The sequence below is a fragment of the Myzus persicae genome, unplaced genomic scaffold (assembly GCF_001856785.1).
Source record: "Myzus persicae strain clone G006 unplaced genomic scaffold, MPER_G0061.0, whole genome shotgun sequence".
Classification (NCBI taxonomy): domain Eukaryota; kingdom Metazoa; phylum Arthropoda; class Insecta; order Hemiptera; family Aphididae; genus Myzus; species Myzus persicae.
In genome coordinates, this window is record NW_019101352.1 from 939637 (window position 1) to 949655 (window position 10019).

Below are 10019 nucleotides of genomic sequence, written 5' to 3' on the forward strand. Positions count from 1 at the left end.
TGCCAAATGCTAATTATTCACAATATTTGTAAATGAAATACAATATAGACGGATGGATTAAAATTATCTAATTTAACTCAACAGCGGTGACGCACACATGTATAACACATTTATAAATTATAAGTGATGGCAAACACATATAGTAGACACGCCTGTAATATAGGTACTACATGTATATTCGATAAATTATAATTAAACTTTAAATGATGGCACAACACTAATTATCAACAAGGTTGTTGTTTAAATGCTACGTAATTAAACCAATTCAAAAGATACGTGATATTACATGAGAAATGGTAATAAATAATAACTTACTAATAAGTAATAGGTAACCAAGATTAAGTAAAATATAAATCGAGAATTATATTTCACTCTGACGGGTACGCTAAATAACCCTGACTAGATAGGTACTAATTACAAACACACCACAACTAGTTGCATATTTATATAATGGGATATGGGGATATTATCCGTTATCCACCATGGCACCATCTACATACAAATATGGGTAGTTGAAACCATAATATACTTCAAAACAATATGTCAAAATATTGAAAATAAATAGTTATAATTTTAACAAATATTTCATTTTCTTCGATAAAATTTCAATGTCGTCCAGTTAACACATTAATGCGTCAGAACACTATTATATTAAATCATTGTATGAATTAAAGTTTAAACTGTTGTATTTGTCAGTGCATACCTCAAAAAAGATATTAACGTGTGGCCTTTTTTTTTATAGTCATAATATTGCAAATCTCCTGGTAATTTTATATTATTATTGTCTTACCTACGACAATGCTATATTAATACATAATCAATAATACAATATACATGTATGTAAAATGATTACATATAAATATTATCTATTACCTAAAAGTATTATAATAAATGAATAATAAATACAAATTAATATTTTACATTTTTACATTAAGAATAAGCAACAATGTACAGCAGCGAAGTGAAACTGACTAATTTTACTCTCGTGAGTAATTTATAAAATAAAGGTACAGGTGGTAGACGTATATGGTATATATGCCCGGAATTGTGAATTTGCACCTTGTGGATTAGTTAAGCAATAATATCAGTATGCATATACGAACATATAGGGGTTTTAGCCTCAGAATAAATGGTAAATATGTTTTATTTTTTTTAACAAAAAATTAGTAATCATTATTGTTTGTGTCACCACTGATTGGATATATTGTGTATTATGAATATTATACATTGAAAAAAACGATTTTATCTTATTTTATCGGCATAGTTATTGCTTAATTAAGGCTGAAGAGGTTATTCAAATATATTACAAATGTATATAAGAGAAAAGTAACATAATATTTAATTAAACTAATTAATTTGTCTATAGTTACCTACATATTTTATTACATTGTTACAACATCATGTTACTGCAATGATGAATTAAACAACAAAACAATTCTTACCTACTATAAAGTATATTTTATTCTTATTTTAATTCTAAACTTTAAGTTACAACTAAATATTAATAACAATAGGTACAACTGAAGATTAAATGTCCAACGAGGTATTGTAATCATTTTAGTGTGTAATTTTTAATATTATATGTAAATTTATAATAGATACAGTAAAACCTCTAAATACCGGACACTTTTGGTCACTGGTATTTTGTCGGAGGTGTCCGCATTCCCAGAAGTTAATAGTTTGTTCCCAAAAAAATCCACTATTTTGTAGTGTTCGCTGTTTAGAGGTGTCCGTTAGAGGAGATTTCACTGAATGATAATAAAAATAAACAAAGGTTTTATCATTATTTTATATTAATAAGTTCTTTATATAGTACTATTATAAATAGAAAATCATACTTAGTTGGTAGTTGGTATTTTTACGTGCTTATAAAATCTAAACCATTCGCAATATAATTTATTAAATAAATACACCACATTTCAATAAAACACAAGCAATTTAACTATAATTTAATAATTATCAGTTTATAGACCGTCCACCGAAAATACGTCTCTGCGTTTCATCCCATTCAATGCTGACACGCCGCCAATTTTTAGCAGGATTTATGGTCTTATATAATGGCTGTTTTTGGAATTTGCCCTTAACACACAACAAACAAAATGTTTCGCATAAATATATACACATGATATTAAATTTATTCGTTAAAATGTATTGATAATTGCAATTTAGAATTAGATGTGACTAAGTGTATATTATGATATTAGAATAATACGAGCATTACTCGTTGTAAACTAAGTACTATAATACTGTATACATTATTATATAAAAGTAAATTAATTTTTAAAAAAAACATCATATGTTAAGCAAGTTGGTAAGTCAATGTTTAATCATGAATAATGTTGTATTGAATTATGATTTATACTGCTGAAATAGCTTTCAATCATTTTTATATGCAGTATAAGAAAATGGACAATTACATAGATATTTACAAATTGTTCCTATTATTTCATACTTTAGGTAAGCACTATATTATATAATATATTATTACAAAGTCCACATTTATCATGCTAGGAAAAAAATATTTCCTCTCACCAGTATACACATTTTAAAACCAAATTAACTTTTGATTTATAATAAAAGCAACCGACCTTATTATTTTCCGTTTTAAATTCCAATGCAATCTAAAGTGTTATCACTATAATAATTTAAAATTTAGAGGGCGGGAAGGGGGAAATGCACAGAGAGATGAAATTATTTCTGTGCGTTCTGCTGAGAATTAATCGATTTGATTAAACCCGCCGCGGCTAACGTGAGTTCCGATGGAGGGTTGACGTACAGCTATTTCATCCGATAGTATATAACATTAGATATGTTTCATTATAGCTGCAGTGTGATGGTATCGCTGTAAATGGCGCATGCGCAGATTTTTTTCAAACTGCTACTTTAAGGTCTATCCAGCGGGTATTACAGTGGCCACCACTGGATCAATGTGTGAGCAAAACGACCGTTATACTACCCGTATAATACATAAATACAATACAATATTACAAATCTGTGCCGGTATTTGCAAAAGAATAGGTATATATCGTATATATTTGCTTAAAACGCAGTGTCGATTAATTATTACCAACATGCATGATGATGTAAATCATAATAATTAATAATATTCATTTTATTGTGGCGACGAAGGGTAAAAAACGTAATTATTTTACCGGGTCTGCGAATGGTTTTGACGGTATGTCGACGGGAATCGGACGACCCTCTGGCACGCCAGAAGTTAGTTCACTCATTGTTTTTGAAGTGCTGTACACGAAGGTGCACACCATATCCCGCCTGTCAGCCGATACATCATCGAGACTGATCTGAGGACACTTGAAAACTCTGGGTCTCGTCCTCAGAATATTCGATCTTGCATCTGCTTTATCTTTATCGTACTCAATCACTTTCTGTAAAACCATGCAAATTTATAGACTACCTACCATTTACAACGTGTACATAATATAATATTATATTCTATAAACGCATTACACATACGACCTTTTGTGCGTTTTGAGTTCGGGCCGATTTTCTTCCATATATACGTGTATATAAGAGCGTAGCAACACTACATGATAGTGGTTAACCCAAGAATAAATAACTATGTAGATTGTAGATAAAGGTTTAATCCTGCGCATATTGACGGAAACGGTATTCTACCTACTATTATTTAATATTTTATACTAAAATACATCACAAAATCGCATTTATATGCATAAACGACGTAATAGTAGATGCAACTTAAATATGTTTATTTTTACCTATAAAATTTGTTTATTTTAATATTATTTTATTAATAATCAGTTATAAAGAGGAGAAAAATGGTTCTACGTTGGCAATCCGCATCATATCCTTGTAGGGGGCTCATTGGCAACACAGCTTGTGGTAACAGAGAATATTAGTACGGATACCTAGTTATTGCATGATGAAAAAAAAAGAATAATTTAATTTGCAAATATTTTCCCGTGTATAAGTTAGTCAGATACAATGGTGGTCTACGAGGCCAAATCCATCCTTTCGATACTATCTCAAGGATTCTTTCTCGCTTATATAATAGCAGACAATCAAGAAGGATTTTGTTGGCTACGTTTCTCTTATTGGCAACTGAACTCTAGCAAAGTCAATTCAAACTAGTGTTGGCGTTGTGCATGTGTGCGTTTCTCGGGTAACCGATAACATTTCATAAGGAACCGAAAATAATTATAAAAAAAGGTTTCTGCAATAAAAAAATGCGCTGTTTCCGTTATGGTGGGTTTGAAATGTTTAAATACAACATGCATACTTGGAATGATACGTACTTCTGTACTAGATAACCCAAATCAGAGTGCCTGCCAAATGATAACAGATTTCGTGACTTCTCCAAGAATAAAAAAATCATATTTTGTAGTTTAATATTGAAACAACGTATGAATATCATACTTTTGGATTGTTTAATTTTGTCAACAGATTCAATTTTTGAGTAAATAATATTTTCCATTCCTCATTTAATACAAAGTATTTATTTAATTCTGGAAAATTGCACATCTCATCCACAAATGTATGAAAATACACAAAAGTGTTCTATGAAGTGAAATTGCTAAAAAATAATTTCATTATTTATCCTACGTGCTTTTAAATAATATATCTCTACCTAGAACATAAAGATACTATTGGTATTTTGTGTTAGTCAAAGCAATATATAATATTATAATATGGACCATATTACATTGCATTACGTTATATTTAATAATAATCATATATTAAAATGTGTAAGACAGGATTCAGATATGTGGAGACTCCGAAAGACCCATAAATACTTACTTATAAACTTGCTTAGATTGGATAATTCATTTTTCGTTTTTTAATATTATTAGTATACAATAAATTATCTGCGAAATTCGATGAAATTGATATAATTTATTACACGCCAATCGAAACTCTGTGGTGTTGATTTACGGTAACCCTAATTTAAAATAACAAGATAAATACAGTTGGTGAAACCTCGAAGTTAATAATTCGAAGTGAATTCGATTCCCTTGAAATAATATACGTTCAAACTCAATAAAAATGTAATCACGGCAGATACAGCACTATGACCAAAGTGTTTCGAAGAATATAATATCGGAAATGGCCTTAGACCACGCGATATATCTTGTTTTATCTGTATGTCTCACGCGATGAAATCGTTCAACTCCTAAATCTGTAGACTATAACTCTGTAATTGAACCTGAATGGGATCGTCATGGACTTAAAAAAAAATCAAAACAAAACGTTATCTCTATTTACTCAATAGTTTTTAAGAAAATAATCGTAATTTATAACTTTTGTAAATTGTTAAATAAAAGTATCTACGTTTAACATTTGATAGCTTATTCAAAACGCATTTAAATTGAATGCTTGTCTATTGAAAAAAAGAAAAAACCAGTGGGTATTATGATAATATGTAAAACCTAATATTGTTTGCTTAAAATGTCATAGATTTTAAGTTGCGATTCTGTCAAGTGAAACAAAAAATATAAAACAAATCCATCACATCACTTTCGTAACCAAATGTTTTTAATAGTAAATAGGTAAGTATACCGAACTTAATTTAATTACATGTTAAAATATACACTCATCGAGATTAATAAATATTAAAATATACAAAATTTGTATATTTAATGGTAAATTTCTTTTAACCTATATTATATATAACAACATTTTGATAATATTGTATTCAAGACTAATCAGTAATCACTGTAGCTCGTACTGATCACAAGAATAATTAATATTATTTATCAATAGATTTTTTATTTCAATTTTAAGTATAATAATTGCATACAAATTACAGTTATAAAAATGAAAATCATATCTTTATAACTAGTATTTAAATGATTCTGAACTCAATCGCATAAATAAGAATAATGCCCTAGGTCCTAAGTCTAATCTTTGATGCATTTCTATCATTTAATGAACATTATTTAAATATTAAAAACAAAGCTTCTTTTATGCTAGGTTTTATAAATCAAAGCTGTAAAAGTTTTAATAATCCATATGCATTAAAATCACTCTATTGCCCATATAGTCATATGTACGGTCAATTTTGAATTGCAGCTCTATAGGTTGGTCACCTAGTAGAGTAGGCCCAATTCAAACAATAAAATCGATACATAATCTTTTTTGAAACTTTCGTCTTTTAACTGTGACATTCAACCTCAACCTCACTTGTCTTAACAGCCACTATTATATCCATGAAATCGTTGAAGACACATAGGAAAATGTTAGATCTCTGTTTCATTTTTAATCTACTTAATGGAGAAGTTTATTGTCCAGAACTACTTTCAAGCTTGAGCTTTCTGGTTCCTAATCGTTGTAGTATAGACAACTAAGCACTTTTTATGTAGGTACCATTCCAGTCTACCAATTATGGCCGAAATTGCCCTATGAATAGAGGTATGGAATTCGTATATTGATTTATTTTCAGGTTTAACTATTGATATATTTAATGTATATTTTAATAATTTAATAAAATAGAATATAAGAAATAACCTAGAACATATGATTAAATGTTTTAGTACTTATAATTTTGAGCTAAATTTGAAACAATTTATTTTATTTTGTAAAAATAAACAGAAGATTAAATTAATTTTAATCTTTACCTAAGGGATAGTGTAGAGCTACATAACCGAACATGATGGCTTTTGTAAAAGTAAGATATTTAAATATGTAACAAAATACATTTGAAAAAGGTACAATAGGTTGTACTCTATAATACAATAAACATAAAACTTAGAAAATATTACAATGCGATTGGATTATGTAAGTTAGATAAATAGATAGATGGATGGGAATAGATTTGGACACTAGAGGCAGACCTAGATGTTTCTTAATGGCCAAAAGCTACAACATGAGAATATTAAGGAGATATTAAACCAAGCGACGACGGTGGCGTTAATTAATTAAAATTTTCAATTAATTGTTAAATACGTAATTTGGTGTCAGCACGTACCTATATTAAATAATTATACAACTGCGGCAGTCAGTGCATTCTAGTTGAGTAACTTACCTGACAGTTACGTTTCTCGGATTATTATAATATTATATGTTTGGAATACCTCGGAGGGATAATGATTGATAGGTTGCTGGCTACTCAAAATAGGTTTCGGATGGCAATCGAAATCAAAAGGCAATCTTTGTGAGTACGGTATCGTTTTGAGTGTCTCTACGTTTTGAAACGACTGTGGTGGCAGAAAATGTGAATGTTCTGCTACGGCTTTGAATTCGTATCGGTCCCAGTCAAAAATCCGCTGTCTCTCCGCCAAGAAAGGCCATGTAAAATCCGAACGATTAGTCGTATCGAAAGAATTTGTCATCTGAAATTTGTGTAAGTAACGTATCAATAAATTATATATATTTAATATGCATAAGAATTACTTCTGATAATAATGTTACTTTCACGACGATACCAAACACGTCATCGAATCTGTAGGTAGTCGACACGACCCAATAAACAATGTTGTTGTTGTGCATCATACGTAAGTATACGATATTTATAACGATTCTCAGGCTAGTACTCACCTGTCAGTGGTAAACAGTTCTGTGATTTCGGAACTTGTTTTATGCATAATTATCTTTTCATCCGATTTAACTGTAAATGCACTCTTTAAATTCTTGCAACGGTGTTCATTAGTTTATAACATAAGCCAATGAATAAGCCACTTCCACAGGTGAGAGTGATTGCGATTTGCAAGAGTAATTGAAAAATTATACAACCAAAACGATATTACAATATTATTATGTACACACATAAATGTATAAAACGCATAAAAATGCTCTTCTTGGAATCTACGGAGCGAAAATACAAACAAGAATATTACACACTATAATTACAAAACAGCGGTTCTTGATTTTATATTTATTTTTTTCATTTAACATCTCCTTTGCTCCTGATCAAAATAGATACTAATATTCTATTTAAAATACGAGTATATACATATATAATAAATATTTTACGATATGTTTTAATGAATGTAAAAACCTCTTTTTATTAATTTTTTTATTCAATCAGGGATTACAGTTTAATTGGACTCTGTCAATACTCAGAAAATGTACCGTTTACAAATTTTTAATCGCAAATATAACATTCCTTATTTTTTTATTTTTTATAAAAAATACAATGTTGTAAACAATCTCGACATGTTTTATGAATTTTCAGCAACTTTTTCATGTACACTGTACTGTTTTTCTCAAAACTTATAAAAAAAAAAGGTTAATTTAATTTGATCAAATACCACGATAGTACACAAATCACAATAATATAAATAATATTATATTATTAAAAAATTTTCAAAACTAAAAATATATGTTCATTTTATAAACATCAATAGCATAAACTTATGTGAAGCATTAGAATTCATTCTAAATTATTGAATATGGTAAAACAGTAAAATTCATAACATATAATTCAGAAAAAAATATTGAACAAGTCTTACCAGGCCTCACAGCCAGTTAATCTTAAAAAGTAGGAAAAATCAAGTAAAGACAAACCCATAAAATAAATGTATATTGTCCAAATTTTATTTTTTATCAATATATTATTATACGCCCTATTTAATGTAAAAAATAAATACGTTATATATTCAGGTTTAATTTGTACTAAAATATAGGTATTTACTTCAACGATGCATTTAAATACAAATTGAATTGAAAAATCTTAAGTTTTCTTGCATTTTTATTAACACACATTATTTTTCATAGATAGTTAAATCTTTACTTTATCATTTATACGAGTTACTCTCAGCACTTTATTACTTTGGTCGTTACTATTTCAATGTGACACTAGCTTAGTAATTAATATTAAAAAAAAATTGTTATTATGTATTAAAGTATTTACAAAAACATTTTTATTTCGATGAGCTTTCTAAAACAAACTGATATGATATTGCAGGTACCTGGTACACGTATATTACATTATTATAATTAAACGTAGCGTACTATAAATATGCTATTTTTAGTTTTAGAAATTCTTTTATTACTGTACACAATATGTTAAATAATGTAATGCATGTATTTTGATGTTATATATTGTATTACAATGCATTTTTGACCTTGTATTAATGTAGTATACGTTTTCCCTCACTCGTTACATTTTTAAGTACCTATCAAATACTAAGAATGGTACAAAATATGTTTTACAAATTATAACCGAAATGTAGAATTATTTTTTTCTAACCTTACACTTATAAGTTATAAGTTTGAGGTGGATATTATGGACTAGTTGAGTCTACGAGTTAATTATTATTATTGATTTTTTTTAACAAAGCTTTACCTATTTCATATTTGCGGAGCTATAGCATAAGATACTAAGCTTATAGTGGCCTAAATGTATAGTTTATATTTGAATGCGAGTATTTATTTTCTCATCAGTTGGTTGCTTGTTCCACCATTGGGTTAACTTGTTGGTATTTTATAAAACATAAATACGGTGCATTTCAATAAAACAATATTTTGATCACACGGCGTTATAGATAGGCAAATCGGGTACATCAATCACTGTCGTAAATTAATTTTTCCAATAGAATTTTTTCTCGGAAATATGGTATTTTTCCAATGCTTATAAAATATATTCAACACAGTAAAATACGATATAAGTGAATATGTATAAGTTAAGTAAAATTAAAATTGTATAGCATACTATTTTAAGTACCTATATAGGTGTTATTATTACTACAGTTTCAAACAAGCTAAAACTGGTTGAGTCTAAATTCCTTTCTTCTGAGTTCTGACTGTGTGACATAGATCATCATGTTGCTTCCATTATCCACTGAGTGGTATTGCATAGATCATAGGTTGAACACTGACCTATTCTAGTTAAACCAATTGAAAAAAAAATGTGTAAATAATAATTTTACTGAAAAGACTGCTTGACATAATACAATGTTTTTAAATCTATGTTAATATAAATCGCTTCTTCATTACAATATAGTATATCATTAATAGTACAATGAACAAGATAGATAAATAATATGTTCATTGTTTATTGATTGATTTATTACAACCAAAAATAATAAAATATTTATTTCGTG

General features: G+C 28.4%; 1 protein-coding gene across 1 annotated transcript; it reads right to left on the bottom strand.

The window, feature by feature from the left end:
- Nucleotides 1-1825: 1825 nt before the first annotated feature.
- Nucleotides 1826-7598, bottom strand: LOC111028734. The gene is made up of 4 exons (XM_022307475.1): nucleotides 7369-7598; nucleotides 7050-7307; nucleotides 3153-3386; nucleotides 1826-2079 (listed from the first exon to the last, which is right to left on the bottom strand). The coding sequence occupies exons 1-4, from the start codon at nucleotides 7465-7467 to the stop codon at nucleotides 1960-1962; spliced, it is 711 nt and encodes a 236-aa protein (XP_022163167.1). The 5' UTR covers nucleotides 7468-7598; the 3' UTR covers nucleotides 1826-1959.
- Nucleotides 7599-10019: the final 2421 nt, after the last annotated feature.

Excerpts from the sequence above, each read along its gene's own strand:
- LOC111028734 (XM_022307475.1), bottom strand. The coding sequence starts at position 7,467 with ATGATGCACAACAACAACATTGTTTATTGGGTCGTGTCGACTACCTAC. Across the intron at positions 3,387-7,049 it reads TCAATCATTATCCCTCCGAG|AAAGTGATTGAGTACGATAA; the intron begins GTATTCCAAACA and ends ATGGTTTTACAG. Across the intron at positions 2,080-3,152 it reads CAAAACCATTCGCAGACCCG|GGCAAATTCCAAAAACAGCC; the intron begins GTAAAATAATTA and ends TTGTGTGTTAAG.